This window comes from Nyctereutes procyonoides, unplaced genomic scaffold, assembly GCF_905146905.1.
Source record: "Nyctereutes procyonoides isolate TBG_1078 unplaced genomic scaffold, NYPRO_anot_genome, whole genome shotgun sequence".
Lineage (NCBI taxonomy): Eukaryota > Metazoa > Chordata > Mammalia > Carnivora > Canidae > Nyctereutes > Nyctereutes procyonoides.
In genome coordinates, this window is record NW_026575049.1 from 46,987,318 (window position 1) to 47,003,511 (window position 16,194).

Sequence of the window (16,194 nt, forward strand, 5' to 3'; positions counted from 1 at the left end):
TATCTTCTCCCATTCAGTAGGCTGCCTCTTAGTTTTCTTATTTCCTTGGGTGTACAGAAGCTTTTTATTTTGATGTAGTCCCAACAGTTTATTTTTGCTCTTGTTTCCCTTGCCTCAGGAAGCATATCTAGAAAAATGTTGCTACCACTTATGTCAGAGAGATTACTGCCTGTTCTTCAAGTATTTTTATGGATTTAGGTCTTACATTTAGCTCTTTAATCCATTTTTTTAATCCATTTTTTAGTTTACTTTTATGTAAGGTGAAAGAAAGTGGTCCAGTTTCATTCTTTTGCTTGTGGCTGTCCAGTTTCCCCAGCACCATTTGTTGAAGACACTTGCCTTTTTCCCACTGTATATTCATCCCTCCTTTGCCAAAGATGAATTGATCATATAATTGTGGGTTTATTTCTGGATTTTCCATTCTATCCCATTGACCTATGTGTCTATTTTTCTGCCAGCACCATACTGTTTTAATTAATACCACACGATAATATAACTTGAAATGTAGAATTGTGATGCCTCCAGTTTTGTTCTTCTTTTTCAAGATCACTTTGACTATTTGAGGTCTTTTGTGGGCTCCCTACAAATTTTAGGATTGTTTGTTCTACTTCTGTGAGAAAAGCCATTGGTATTTTGATAGGGACTGCACTAAATGTGTAGATTGGTTTGAGTAGTATAGACATTTTAACAATATTTGTTCTTCCAACCCATGAGCATGAAATATCTTTCCATTTCTTTGCATTGTCTTGAATTCCTTTCATCAATGTTTTATAGTTTTTGGAGTAGAGATCTTTCATCTCTGCTGCTTCATTATTAGTGTATAGGTAAGCAACAGAATTCTGTACATTGATTTTCTACCCTGTTACTGTACTGAATTCATTTATCAGTAGTGTTCTCTCATTCTGTGTGCTGCTCCAATGTCTCCTCTCCTTTAATCACATTTAATACATTCCTAATCAACCACTACCTACTCAGTTCTGAGCCCCCAAGTCCATATGCATAAAGGCGCACTTATATCTGTATTGTCTTCTAAGAGTTTCCAGTTGTTTTATGTAGGTTTTCTTATTCCTTCAACTAAAATTGAAATAGCCCAAATACAAGGTCTACACTTCTCATTTTCCATTCATCATCCTTATGAACCCTTAAAACAGTGCTGACCTTGACATAGGGGCCTCTATATTATACTGCTAACTCTACTGTATGTATAAAATGTCCAGGTATTTTACTTACTTGGCAGTGCTGATGAATTAAGCCTTGTTTTATTCTTGCACTGGACACAAGGTTCCTCCAGGTATCAGTTGCAGACTGAAGATGTCCATGAGCTCTAGCCGTTCGCAGACATGCCATCAAAGCTCCCAGGGCCCCTCTACTGTTATAAGACCCTAAGGATGGAAAAGATTGCTCTTGTCTCAAAAGCACAGTAACAAAGACAACTACTGTGCTATGTAACAACTGTTATAATTTTCATTTTGCAACTAACATTCTATTTTAAGAAATAAAAATCATCTTTTAAATTCTAACACAAATTAAACTTCCTATTATAAAATAATCATTGCTGAAAAGGATTTAATAGTTCTTGTGTCAATAATTTCAAGAAAGCATAATCCCCTAAGGTTAAAGAAATCATTATTTTTTGCTATTTTTACCTTTTCCTTGACACTTAGAAATGAGCCAGGAAATGATTCAGTGGGGAAAAGGTCAGGCAGAGAAATATTTAAAACAGTAAGAATAACTAAAATGATTTTCAGCCAAAATCAGGAAAAACACTTTAGTATTTAGTGGCTAAATATAAGTATTTCTCTAAAAAGAAATACTAAACCTCTCTGTATATCTTGGAGTTATTATTTCTCCCTAGTAAAAAAAGATAAAAAGGAGGATTACAAGGAACCTGATGCTTCTGAAGGCTAGGACATCAGCCTTTACTAACAGGACAGGGAACACTGGCTCAAAGGGAACACTGATATAAAAACAGAGACTGCTTAGGGTATGTAGGTGGCTCAGTCAGTTAAGCGTCTGCCTTTGGCTCAGGTCATGATCCCCAGGTCCTGGGATAGAGCCGTGTGTTGGGTTCCTTGCCTTTAGCAGGGAGCCTGCTTCTCCCTCTCCTCCCACTCATGCTCTCTCTCATTATCTGCCTCTCTCTCTCTCTCTAATAAATAAATAAAATCTTTAAAAAAAAGAGAGAGACTGCCTTGAGAACAGATTCATGAATCTTCAACTTTAGATGGCTTCTCAAAAAGGCAAGAACAATTTTTCTTTAAAGATTTTATTTTGTGGGCAGCCCAGGTGGCTCAGCGGTTTAGCGCCGCCTTCAGCCCAGGGTTGATTCTGGAGACCTGGGATCAAGTCCCACGTCGGGCTCCCTGCATAGAGCCTGCTTCTCCCTCTGCCTGTGTCTCTGCCCCTCTCTCTGTGTCTCTCATGAAAAACAAAATAAAATCTTTTTTTTTTTTTAAGATTTTATTTATTTATGAGAGACACAGAGAGAAAGAGAGAGAGAGAGGCAGAGACACAGGCAGAGGGAGAAGCAGGCTCCATGCAGGGAGTCCGATGCGGGACTCGGTCCTCGGGACTCTGGAATCACACCCCAAGCCAAAGGGAGACGTTCAACCACTGAGCCAATCCAGGCATCCCAAGCTAAGAACAATTATTGTTAAAAACTACAATGAAAAAGAAACCAACTACAAATAATGGCTTATTTTTATGTACAGGAATCAGATTTTTCCAGCTATCTCATGGTTACTCTTTGAAGTATTGAAAGTTTTAAGTTATTTAATTCTTTTTTTTTAATTTTTTATTTATTTGATAGTTACACAGAGAGAGAGAGAGAGGCAGAGACACAGGCAGAGGGAGAAGCAGGCTCCATGCACCGGGAGCCCGATGTGGGGTTCGATCCCGGGTCTCCAGGATCACGCCCTGGGCCAAAGGCAGGCGTTAAACCGCTGCGCCACCCAGGGATCCCTTTAAGTTATTTTTAATTGTAAATATTCTTTTTTTTTTTTTGAGAGAAAGAGAGTACCTGTGTGCACATGGGTTTGGGAAGGGGCAGAGGGAGACAAAGAGATAATCTTAAGGAGACTCCACACTCAGCACAGAGCCTAATGCAGGGCTCGATCTCAAAACCCTGAGATCATGACCTGAGCTGAAATCAAGAGTCAGATTTAACCAACTGAGCCACCCAGGTGCCCCTTGCTGTAAATATTCTTAAATTGTGATGTAGGGTACCATATTCCTATTTTGTTAAACAGAATATAGTCATTTTAAGATTCACATAAGTCGGGATCATCCTTTATATATTAATTATTGAATTATGCTTTAATGCACTGATTCCTTCAGTGCTACTAAGTTTCAGTGGCATCTTTACCCCTATTCTAAATGACTATAAAGAGTTGTTTCTTAGGTTAATACATCTACATTTTTTGTCTCTTTCCCAGAGACAAAAATTTGCTACTCTAGTTTTTACTTGTTTTATCCTTGCCTAAAACAATTTTTAATTACTGTTTTGATCACTTAGCAACTTCTATAAAACACTCAAACTTTTATTCCAGTCTGACAACTGAACAAATAAGAACTAGGTAAATGAATTAAAACTAGTAATAAAGGGAACCTTATAATCATAACTGGAATCAATCCTTAGCTTGTAGAAATGACATCAGCCAAAAGACTTTATTCTGCTCTTGACAGGAACATTAGTTTCAATCTGAAATCTCTATTGTTAAAACCCTCTTTCACTTTTTACAGAAGTGGTAGTATTTATATTTGAATATGGTCCACATCTGCCTAGGTACCTACCCTTAAACATCTTAACTAGAAATTACTAAAAGAATGATTCATTTTTTCTTTTTTTTTTTTTAATTTTTAGTTATTTATGATAGTCACACATGGAGAGAGAGAGAGAGAGGAGAGAGAGAGAGAGAGAGGCAGAGACATAGGCAGAGGGAGAAGCGGGTTCCATGCACCGGGAGCCCAACGTGGGATTCGATCCCGGGTCTCCAGGATCGTGCCCTGGGCCAAAGGCAGGCGCCAAACCGCTGCGCCACCCAGGGATCCCAGAATGATTCATTTTCTTACCAGTTTTAGCATCAGCAGAAGTTTGAAGAATCTTTACCATGTAGCTTAAGCTTTCAGGACTGCAATTCAATAATTTTGGCAAGTAATAATCAATCACATAAGATTTTTGATCCAAATTTCCTTCACATAGTATAAAAAGGAGAGGAGAAACCCAAGTCTCATGCCACTCATCGATCCAGGTACTGTCAAGAGCCTGGGACTTCAAATGATTCTTGTGATTTCTGAACATGGTTTCCAAGAGATCACTTGCATAAGGTACCAATGACTGGTCTCCCATCACCTCTAAGATTTGTGATGGAATAGTTTTAGCTAGAGCCAAAATATGTCCAATTCCTATGTAATCTACTAAACAACCAAGGCACGTGTACTTCCCTTTAACATGCCATTCCAATCGCAGAAGACCTTCAGTCAAATCACAGATGAAATGATCGGCAGCCAAACCTGACACTTCTGAGTTTGACTTTTCTTTAGTGAGCTGGTGCATTTGGAGAATATTTCTGAATATAATTTTGGTTTGGTGTCTCAAAGCATCCAGTGGATGCTCCCAGTGGGTATAGACATATTCCAAAAGTCTCCCAACTACACTTGATTTCCCATTCAGACTGTTCTTTAGGCTTGGGGAACTTGATTTAAGGACATGTATGGCTGAGTTAGTCCAGGATGCCAAAATTCTAGACAGAAACAATTCCAGAGTTGATTCCTTGATCCTGAAGAAAAATGAGTAATGTTATTATCAACTGATTAGTAGCAGAAACTTACTTACTTACTTACTTATTTATTTATTTATAAAGATTTTATTTATCTATTTGACAGAGAGAGACAGAGAACAAGTGCACAAGCAGGGGGAGCAGCAGGCAGGGGAAAGGGAGAAGCAGTCTCCCTGCTGAGCTGGGAGTCTGATGCAGAGCTCGATCCCAGGATCCTGGGATCATGACCTGAGCTGAACAAAGATACCTAACTGACTGAGCCACTCAAGCACCCAGAATTCTCATTTTATAATCATCTAGAGCTTAAAAATATAAAAGATAAAGAATGATCAGAAAATCCAATAATTATTAAATTTACAACAAAAAATTACAAACAATGCCAAAACAGATCTCAAATTTATTAGTGAATCTTTTTATCTTATAGAAATAATCAAAAAGGACACAAGAAAACTTTTGGGTGATGGAAATATTCATTATTTTGATTCTGATCAGGTTCCACATGTGTTTTAAAATATACCAAGAGGGGCACCTGGGTGGCTCAGCTGGTTAAGCGATGGACTCTTCATTTCAGCTCAGGTCATGATCTCAGGGTCATGAGATCAAGCCCCACGTCGGGATCTGCGCTGGGTGTGGAGCCTGCTTAAGATTCTCTCTCCTTGGGGATCCCTGGGTGGCTCAGTGGTTTAGCGCCTGCCTTTGGCCCAGGGCGCGATCCTGGAGTTCCAGGATCAAGTCCTGCATCAGGCTCCCTGCATGGAGCCTGCTTCTCCCTCTGCCTGTGTCTCTGCCTCTCTCTCCCCCTGTCTATCATGAATAAATAGATAAAATCTTAAAAAAAAAAAAAAAGATTCTCCTTTTCCTTCTACCCACCCCATTCCTTGTCTAAAAATAATAGTAAAAATAATTTTTATATTCTTTTGAAATATGCATAATTTTCCAATATAAACTGAAAAACATATAAGAATTATTTTAGAACAGGGTACCTTTTGTCCTTTATCTACTACATGTTCATTACTATCAAGCTGTACCTATGGTTTAACATTTTAACTACATGATCACTTTCAGGCATCATGAATAAAACACTGGAAAAAAAACACAAAACACAATCCCATGAAATCGAAAACAGCTGGTTACAGTTCTGCCTCAGGTGCTTATTAGCAATACACTTAAGTTTTAACATTTACTTTTCTAACTTCACTTTACACACTCAACATAATAGATTTCCTATTCCATCTACCAAACACATGAGGCTCATACTGAATTACTTATGTTGATGATGTTCATAAACTCCAAAATGCAAGCATTAGAGACTAACTGTTAACGTTAACATTAGAAATGTTCAGTACAGGTTCACTTGTATCAATAATACCTATAACTCTCTCCCCCCTCATCATCGCATCTTCTCTTGTTCTATTTCATACTCACTTCATTATCTCCCTTTTAATTCAGCATTATCCTGAGCAATTTTCATTGAATTACTAAGTATGCTACTGTTCAGCTGTCTTTTAAATGTCTGACAAAACAAAATATGAGACAGTAGCATGAAAACTCACTGTGAACTCAAGGTGAACAAAATATGTACAATATTCAGGAGCAGGGCCTCCCCGCTCAGGCCCATACTCCCATTCTGCCAGTCCAACATGGTGAGTGTCCCCTGACACAGGAATAAGAGGGTTGACTGCGAGACATCAGTACAACAAAGGCTCCTGCAGCAGTTCAAAAACCAGTCGGGAATGCTGGTGCAGTCCACTGAATGGAGAAGCAAACTGCTAATCTGGAAAAACATAACAGAGCTAACATTTATAAAGCCTCTAAAACGTCTCAGATATTTCAAAATGTAAATCCAAAATTCCCTTTCCGCTGAAACTTACTAGGGAAAATAACTGAACCTAAAGATGAGAAGCCACAAGTGTTAAAATTATTATATCAAAAGGGAAAAAAATTAAATCTAAGCACGTGAACAATTCTGCTGGGTTGAATGTATTTGTAGAGCAAAACATATCGCCACCTGCAGGTGGATGAACTTAACTAATGCTTTTTAGATGTGATTTTAGAAATCAAATTGTTAAATTTTATTCAGTGGTAAATACTTTGTGTGATCTCATAGGAAAGTATACATCTATTTTGTATAAAGTCGGGTAAATAACTAAAATAAGTTTCTAGATAACATAGTAAGGGAGAATAAATCTACTAGTACTGAATACAAGAATTCTAGCCCAGATTATCAATTATACTTTCCATCTAACCAAATGCACAGAAAAAATGAGTCTAACATACTTCTCATCAAAAGTATAATATTTGGGGGTCAGGGGAGGCCTGGGTGACACAGTCAGCTGAGCATCCAACTCCTGGTTTCAGTTCAGGTCATGATCTCAGGGTTGTGGGATCCAGTCTGGTGTCGGGCTCCATGCTCAGCGCTGAGCCCACTTAGGATTCTCTCTCTCTCTTTCCCTCTGCTCCTCCTGTTCCTTCTCTCTCTTTAAATTAAATAAATCTTTGAGGTATCCCTGGGTAGCGCAGGGGTTTGGCGCCTGCCTTTGGCCCAGGGCGCAATCCTGGAGACCTGGGATCGAATCCCACGTCGGGCTCCCGGTGCATGGAGCCTGCTTCTCCCTCTGCCTGTGTCTCTGCCTCTCTCTCTCTTTCTCTCTCTCTCTGTCTCTCTCTGTGACTATCATAAATAAATAAAAATTTAAAATAAATAAATAAATCTTTGATAAATTAATAAATAAATAAAAATAAAGTACAATATTTGGATTATTTTTTTTCTCTAAATAGGCTCCATGCCTACATGGAACCCAACACAGGGCTTGAACTCATGACCCTGAGATCAAGATTTAAGCTGAAATCAAGAGTTGGATGCTTAATTGACTAAGCCACCCAGGCATCCCTGGGTTATTCCTAATAAAAAGGACATATTTATCAAAAAGTAATGACTTCTTGTATCTATACATTAATCTCTGCATAATTTTAATATAACTATCTTTTATAATACTGAGAGATGGAATTGAACCAACAGTACAAGAAATAAACTAAAAGGATATACCCCAAAAGACATTGATAGTGATTATCTTTGTGAGATGAATTTATAGGTGATTGCTATCGTCTTCTGCTTTTTCTCCATTTTTGGATTGTCTCTTATTGTAAAAGAAAAAGATCATCAGAAGGATTCTATGTAGAGAGAAATTTTTAATCCACTTCTTTAAAAAATACTTTTATTTATTTATTTATTTATAAATTTTGTTTATTTATTCATGAGACACACACACAGACGGGGGGGGGGGGGTGCAGAGACAGAGGCAGAGGGAGAAGCAGGCTCTGTGCAAGGAGCCTGACGTGCGACTCGATCCCAAATCACGCCCTGGGCTGAAGGCGGCGCTAAACCGCTAAGCCACCCAGGCTGCTCTAAAAATATTTTTATTTATTTTTTTTATTTGTTATTTTTTGAAGATTTTATTTCTTTATTCATGACAGACACACAGAGAGAGGCAGAGACACAGGCAGAGGAAGAAGCTGGCTCCACACAGGGAGCCCGACGTGGGACTTGATCCTGGGTCTCCAGGATCACACCCTGGGCAGAAGGCAGCGCTAAACCACTGAGCCACCTGGGCTGGCCCTAAAAATATCTTTAAAACATGTGTTTAATTCAATAAATAAAGCACAATTCTCCAAAGGAGATGCACTCACCAAATCAGGAATCTTCTCAGGTGGATGAAACATAGCCTTAATAAAAAGAATAACAGCTAATCCAGACGTACTCTGAATTGTCTGTAAGAGGTCATCTATGTGGCAAAAAAGTAGAGAGCATGTATTAAATGACAATGGATATTTTGGTCCAGTGGAAAAAGCACATGGCACAGAGTCAGACAGTCCTGGGTACAATTTCTAGCATGACCACTTCCTAGGTTGAGTAGACCTTGGGCAAGTTATTTAACCTCCTAGGAGCCCAACTTTCTCTTCTGTAAAATGAGAAAATGTAACTCCTATCTGACCATTATTATAATGTTTAAATGCATAATTAACATAAGGCTTTTATGGCCAGCACATACATACTTATTAATAAATGTGATTCTTTCCTCTCTCCTCTTAACAACCACTCACTCTTCCTCTCCCCCCAGCACATCTAGGAGCAACACCACTTGTCTCCTCTACACTGATCAGCCTCTCCATCCCAACTCCCACATATACTACTTTTTTTTAACGTGATTTCAGGGCTTGTGTAAAGAGCCTGGATAAGTGCTAACTGCAAACTTTGCTATCACTGGCACTGTACCCAATGCAGCCAATCTTGGCTTGCTATCTTCTCTTTGCTTTCTATCAGCCTCTGGTTTGTGAGAAAGTTTACCAAATATGGTGAATTATTCAACCTGAGCTAAGAATCATAAATACCTACCATAAACTACCTAATAAACATCCATTCTGCCATTTATCCCTGCTAACAGAACTGTGACTTTGACTGGGGCACCAATGTGCTCAGCCAAAGACAGTATACTTGCTTCCTCAATCTTCCCTGCAACTAAAGGTAGCCATGAGGGTTCAGGCCAATGGGATGTAAGTAGGTACTTGGGTATTTTTGTTTCTCCTGATTAAAGGTAAAGATGCAACTGGCCTTCCTTCCTGCCTCACACATAGTCATAATTCCAGACCTACAGCAGTCAAATGGCAGCCACAAGGTACAAACATGGGAGTGAAAGCCAACATGCTGAAGATAGCCGAACAGAAAGGCAGAAATGTTTAGGTCCTAGACTGCATACAGCAGTTTGGGATCATCTGCCTCTGAACTTCATGTTATGTGGGGGTGAGGGGAGGCACATTTGCTTAAGTCTCTGAAATTTGGTTTTCTGTTACTTGCAGCCAAACATTTTACTGACAGATGAAGTTTTAAAACCTTGGGGAAGAACAGCAGTGGATAGGCCCCTCAACCACCCAGAAAAGAGGCCGCCTCATATTAAAATCAGGTCTTCTCTGTATTTTATCAGTTGTGTTTTTTTTTTTTTTAAGATAACAATGTCCTCTTTTAAAACAGATCTGTAAATTGTATCTTAGAGTAACACTTTCATTTTTTTTTTTGTAAGGTTTTATTTATTTGAAAGAAAGCATGCACAAGCACGGGGAACAGGCCGAAGGAGAGGGAGAAGCAGGCTCTCAGCTGAGCAGGGAGTCCCATTCGAGGCTTGATCCCAGGACTCTGGGATCATGACCTGAGCCAAATGCAGTTGCTTAATCGACCTGAGCCACCCAGGTGCCCCTCCTTTCCTTTTATAACTACCTGAGATCCTAGCCAAAATAAATAAATGAATAAATAATGCTATTTTGACAATATATCTAGCACTTTTACTAGTTACTAGGACTCAAAACATATAAACAATGAGGTACTATTTTTTCCCATTAGACTAGCAAAACCAGAGTCAATTACTGCTCTTTATAAACAAAAGTTCTAAATCAATCCCATTTATTTTTTAATTAAGTTAATATTTATGCATATATGACCATATAGAACGTGAGGTAAAGGGTAAAAATGTAATTAACTTTTTATAAATACTCATATGTGTTAAGTATCATTTTTCCATTAATCATATTGTAATGTAACACACTGATACAGGAAAATAGCCACAACAAATGTATAGCTTAACAAATTATTTGAAAGGAACACCCTTGTACCCAGCATCCAAGGTGAAAAATCGAACTCAGGCACCCAACCCATAAGGCTCATCCATATGTCTCTTCCCAAACATAAACCCTTTTCTCACCCTGAGTAAGCATTATCGTGACTTGCAAAATAATGGCTTTCTGATTTTTAAATGGTTTTGTTAATCAAATGTGCATCCCTAGACACTATAGTTTAATCCTGTCCATTTTTCAAAAATCTGATATACCTTTTAAGTGCCTTTCAATCTACAGGTGCCCTCTCCACCCCTTTCATTTCATTACAATTTCTCTATTCAAGAGCTCTGGCCTTGATCTGCAGTTTCCCACAGTCTGGATGTGGGTCTGCTTTGTCCTAATGCAGTTCAGCATACTCTTCTGTCTTCTGTAATTCCTGTAAATTGGCAGGTGACCTAAAGATCAGTCTCAAGCTCAGCCCCTTTGCAAAGAGTGTATAGGTGGTAAAAGCAAGACTCTAAAGGGCACATGCTGTCTGGCTGTCTGTTCTGTAATGTTAGTAGTTGCTGATGCTTAATGCCTACATCAATTCATCAGGTTACAAAATGGTAATACCATTTTAATTTATAGTTTGAAATGCTTTTAGAAAGAGGGACTTCCTCTCATTTACTATTTGGCTTCCCAGTAACACAGATCACATGAATAGAAGCAACACATGAGACATATAAGGGGGAATGATGACCACCCCCACAAGGACTACTGTCATTACTTGAGGATGAAGCCTGCTCCTAAGGAGAACTGTATGGTTTATGTTCACCTTTCCAGACCTTCCTTCCAAGTACGGACTCTTCTTATTGAGAACTTTCTTTTGCCATTTAAAGTCTGGGGCTTTTCAACCCTAAGACTGTTAGGTTTTCTTTTTTACAAAACACACACATTTAGAAAAGTCCTTCAACATTATTCCTTGCAGAATTGGTACATTTGAAAGAAAAAGCATTAAAAAACCTTATAACCCAGGGCCTTTCCCCATTTTAAGGAGCTGGGGGAAAAGAAGTTCTCCATCTCAGGTAAATATCCAACATTTCATACCATTATTAGCAAAAGCTGAGTGACACTCAATTATAATCATCATTTTTATGGTCTTATACTTACCATCACTTAAAAACTTGGTGAAAATACTCAGCAACCCACACATACTTTGCCATGTGGGAGAATTGGAAGTCTTCAAATGAATTCTCTGAATGTCTTGTATTTTCTGCACCAACATCACTGAAACTCTAGTGCCTACCAGTAAGTCATTCATCAACTGTGTCTGAACTATACAATTTCCAGCAAATTTTCTATAATGAAAAAAAAAGACATTATTCCAAAAGAAGTCACATGAAAATGCCACCATTTCTATCCCTCTGCAAAAGAAATATTCCTCAATCAAAGGGCCAAAATTTGTTTTAGATTATGTTAGACATCTATACCTCTCTCTTCCACTCCCATAACATTCCAATTACATGACATTTATTGCAAACTTTCAATGCTCTTACCTCAAAATATCCCTCCTTCTCTGCTAACAACTAATCTCATTTCTTCTTTTAGAGTTAAAACAGGTAAAATGAATGCCACAATTTCTAAACTTGAACATTCCCTCAACCTTGATCCACTTTCTTCACTTGTTTTCCAAGACACTAAGCTCTCCTCCATTTCCTCCCACTTCACCATTGCTCCTTCCTATATACCTCAGCTAGTTCATCCACTTTTCCCCAGAAAAGGGATTTTCCTGGCAGAAATGCAAATTGGTACAGCTACTGCAGAAAACATGGAGATTCCTCAAAAAATTAAAAATAGAATTACCATATGATCCAGTAATCACACTATTGGATATTTACCCAAATATATGAAAACACTAATTTGAAAGGATATATACACCTCTCTGTTTACTGCAACAATAGCCAAGATATGGAAGCAATCCAAGTATTAACAGATATATGAATGGATAAAGAAGATGTGGTGTGTGTATTGTGTGTGTGTGTGTGTGTGTGTGTGTGTGTGTAATGGAATATTATTCAGCCATAAAAAAGAATGAAATCTTTTTGCAACAACAGGGATAGATCTAGAGGATATAATGCTAAATTAAGTAAGGCAGTCAGAGAAAGACAAATACTGTATGATTTCACTCATATGTGGAATTTAAGAAACAAATGACCAAAGTAAAAAAAAGAAAAGAAAAGAAACAAATGAAAAAGGACTCTTATCTATAGAGAACAGATGGTTTCTAGAGGGGAGGTAGCAGGGGGATAGGTGCATAAATAGGTGAGTACACTTATTGTGACAAACACTGAGTAATATATAGAATTGTTGAATCACTCTATTGTACACCTGACACTAATATAATGCTGTATGTTAACCACCATACTGGAATAAAACAAAAACTAATTAATTAAAAAAAAAAAAAAAAGAATAGCACACAGTTACTACCTATATTCTCTCCCAGAACCTCAGTAAACCAACAGCCACAGGATTGAAAACATAAAAAGACAAAATATGAAGAGCAACAAACAAACAATAACAATAAAATTTTGGAAGCAGACAGAAAACTGATTCGGCAGAAACCAAAAAGGTAAATACTGGGGCACCTGAGTGGCTCAGTTGATTAAGTGTCCAACTCTTGGTTTTGGCTCAGGTCAGGTCATGAGACTAAGCCCCGCATCAGGCTGTGTGTTCAGCGTGGAGGCTGCTTGAGATTCTTCCCCCTCCTTCTCCTTCCCCCTGTTCCTGTCCCCCCCCCCATAAAATCAATTAATTAATTAATTATTTTTTTTAAAAAGGTATATATTGGGATGCCTGGGTGGCTCAACAATTGAGCAGAGTCTGCCTTCAGCACAGGGCATGATCCTGGTCCAGGGATCAAGTCCCGCATCAAACCCCATGAGGAGCCTGCTTCTCCCTCTGCCTTTGTCTCTGCCTCTCTCTGTGTGTCTCTCATCTCTAAATAAATAAAAATCTTTAAAAATTAAAAGGTAAATAGGTAAGCCAGAGAATCATCCCCAAAACAACCTGATTTGCAGCCCCAAAAGTCTAAGAAACTGTTGGTACCAGGTACTCCTTGATAAGGAAATAAATGTAAGGCTGAAAATAGGACGACTGGCTACAAGTCTGTTGAAAAATAAGAACCAGCAAACAACTGGCTTACCTAGAGAAGGTAAAACAACATGCACAGATAAGGCATGAACACCATAGTGCAAACAAGAAAATTAGGTAAATATATGAACAATGAACAATGAATGCCAAATGCCACAACCTCAGCTTTCTTCACTCCTTCAGCAATCAGAATTTTAAGCCAATAGTTTGGTTCCATGGTGAATCTGTTACCCATGCAAAAAGACCTAACAATATTGACATCATAGGTTTTCCAAAGAAATAGCCTGCCTAAAGTAGCCTATAAAAAAACCTGAAATAAACCCCATCAATATGCACAGATTCAAATCAACTCTCAGTGCCTCATCCTTAAATATAAGCATTTGGCCAAAAATCACTTCTGATGAAAGCTTCTAGCAACAAATACAGTGACTGAAAGCATCAAACAGGAAAAAAAGCAACTTAGAAGAAAGAGGACTATGTAAAGATGAGAAAACTATTAAAAAAAAAAAACTATCATTAATATCCTCAGAAAGATAACCAGATATTTCATTCATAAAATGATGCTATGAGTAAGGAACACTCAGGGAGGAAGAAACTCATTCTCATATTCTTGTAATAATTTATTTTATTTTTTATTTTTTTTTATTTATTTTTTTTACTTATTTATGATAGTCACAGAGAGAGAGAGAGAGAGAGAGAGAGAGAGGCAGAGACATAGGCAGAGGGAGAAGCAGGCTCCATGCACTGGGAGCCCGATGTGGGATTCGATCCCGGGTCTCCAGGATCGCGCCCTGGGCCAAAGGCAGGCACTAAACTGCTGCGCCACTCAGGGATCCCTTATTTTATTTTTTAAATTAACTATCAAACCTCTAAAAAAGTAAATTTCAATAATCAGGTCCAATATTATCAGTGAGGGATACAATGAAGCACATTCTGGAAACTCTTTTTAAATTTCCTTTGCACAGGGATCCCTGGGTGGCGCAGCGGTTTGGCGCCTGCCTTTGGCCCAGGGCGCGATCCTGGAGACCCGGGATCGAATCCCACGTCGGGCTCCTGGTGCATGGAGCCTGCTTCTCCCTCTGCCTGTGTCTCTGCCTCTCTCTCTCCCTGTGTGACTATCATGAGTAAATAAAGAAAAAAATATTTAAAAATAAATTTCCTTTGCACAAAGACAACAGGCAACCTCAAGTGTACACCCACACATGCACAAGCATGCAAACAGATACTTGCCGATTTTCTTCTGAGATTTCAATTAAACTCTTCTGCAGAAAATGAAGCACTGAAACAAAAAGAATATATCATGACAAAGCAGAACCTACAACTGTAAACTTTAATGTCAGTATAAGAAAATATTTTAAGTCACTGTTACCTATAATGATATCATGGTATAGAAGTAGAAATTAAAAAGGACGGGGCATGATGCATCTTAGTAATCTGCAAGACTCTACCCACTGCCAAGAAACTTAAAAGAACCAGTTCCAAAATGACTCATACAGGCAGTTACCCCCTCAGAATAAAACAAAATAACAGGACTTACCATTTTTAAGAAGATTATTAACACCTGCTCTACCTGTAGGAATAAAAACATTAACACTGGTAAGGAGCCTCAGAACCAAAATTAACATCATTTAAAAAGAATGATGTAATGACAGAAAAAAATACACAAAAAATTTGGCTTACCCAAGTCAAAGTTCTCCATACAAGAAGATATATTGTCAATTACTTTCCTATAAGAGTATAGATCAGTAGTATTCAATTCTTCCTGAAGACGAGAAGTAAAACTTTGTATAGCCTCAGTTAGAAAAAATTCAGGTAGGCCATTTAGTGAGCTAGAAAAAGAATCAAGTATTAAAAATCTGACAACCGAGTGATAAGTAGATATATGGAGTGGGAAGGGAATCCTACAAATGAAGGAATTCTGAACTATCCCTTCAAAATACAGCCAGAAAATTTTAACTACATGCCCCAATCACTGAAACTCCCTGCTTCCATCTTGCTTCCATCCTCAAGAGAGTAGCCAGAGTGATATTATAAAAATGCCATAGTAGTCTTCTACTAAAATCTTCCAACAATGTCCCTCTCAAATTAGTAACCACAGTGCTGACAATGACTTACCAGAGTCTACACACTCTAGCCCCACCATCATCTCACCAGCCTCATCTCAAACCTTTGTCATTTAGCTCTAGCTACATGGCCTTCCTTGTTGTGACAATATACCAAAGCCTTTGCTCTTGCTATTTCCTCCACCTGACACTCTTCCTTCAAATAGACCCAACAATCATTCTCTCATCCCTGAGATCATGACCTAAGCCACCCAGGTGCTCTCCAGATGAAGTATTTTCAGAGAAGCAAGCAATTTTATACAATCTTATAGTAGAGAAAGCATACATAAGGAAGGCATGAAACTCAGAATTTTTTTTTTTTTAAGATTTTATTCTGAGAGAGTGAGAGAGCATAAGCAGGGTGAGCCTGAGGGGCAGAGGGAGAAGCAGGCTCCCAGTTGAGCAGGGAGCCCGATGAGGGGCTTGATCCCAGAACTCTGGGATCATGACCTAAGCCAAAGGCAGACTCTCACCAACTGTGCCACCCAGGTGCCCCGAAACTCAGAAATCTATACAAAGAAAAACATTAGTGGGATTGATTACTAAGAAAGGTTTTGTAATTTTTATAAGGCAAACAC

At 38.4% G+C, this 16,194-nt stretch overlaps 1 protein-coding gene and 1 long non-coding RNA gene across 8 annotated transcripts in view; one reads left to right on the forward strand and one right to left on the reverse strand.

The window, feature by feature from the left end:
- THADA (THADA armadillo repeat containing) overlaps positions 1-16,194 on the reverse strand; it is a 327,892-nt gene that overhangs the window by 304,041 nt on the left and 7,657 nt on the right. For all 5 annotated transcript variants that reach the window (XM_055328918.1, XM_055328919.1, XM_055328920.1 and 2 more), the window contains exons 6-13: positions 15,195-15,343; positions 15,052-15,084; positions 14,745-14,793; positions 11,535-11,722; positions 8,466-8,560; positions 6,332-6,552; positions 4,072-4,778; positions 1,231-1,382 (exon numbers count right to left, since the gene is read on the reverse strand). In XM_055328918.1, the coding sequence (XP_055184893.1) occupies positions 1,231-1,382; positions 4,072-4,778; positions 6,332-6,552; positions 8,466-8,560; positions 11,535-11,722; positions 14,745-14,793; positions 15,052-15,084; positions 15,195-15,343 (1,594 nt within the window). The remainder of the gene's footprint in view (positions 1-1,230; positions 1,383-4,071; positions 4,779-6,331; positions 6,553-8,465; positions 8,561-11,534; positions 11,723-14,744; positions 14,794-15,051; positions 15,085-15,194; positions 15,344-16,194) is intronic.
- Positions 1-16,194, forward strand: part of LOC129511836 (uncharacterized) — a 132,213-nt gene that overhangs the window by 85,958 nt on the left and 30,061 nt on the right. For 2 of the 3 annotated variants that reach the window (XR_008664918.1, XR_008664917.1), the window contains one exon: positions 8,253-8,525. The exons of the other annotated variant lie outside the window; for it this stretch is intronic. This is a non-coding gene — a long non-coding RNA (uncharacterized LOC129511836). Of the gene's footprint in view, positions 1-8,252; positions 8,526-16,194 lie in introns of those variants that run through there. 3 annotated transcript variants of the gene reach the window in all.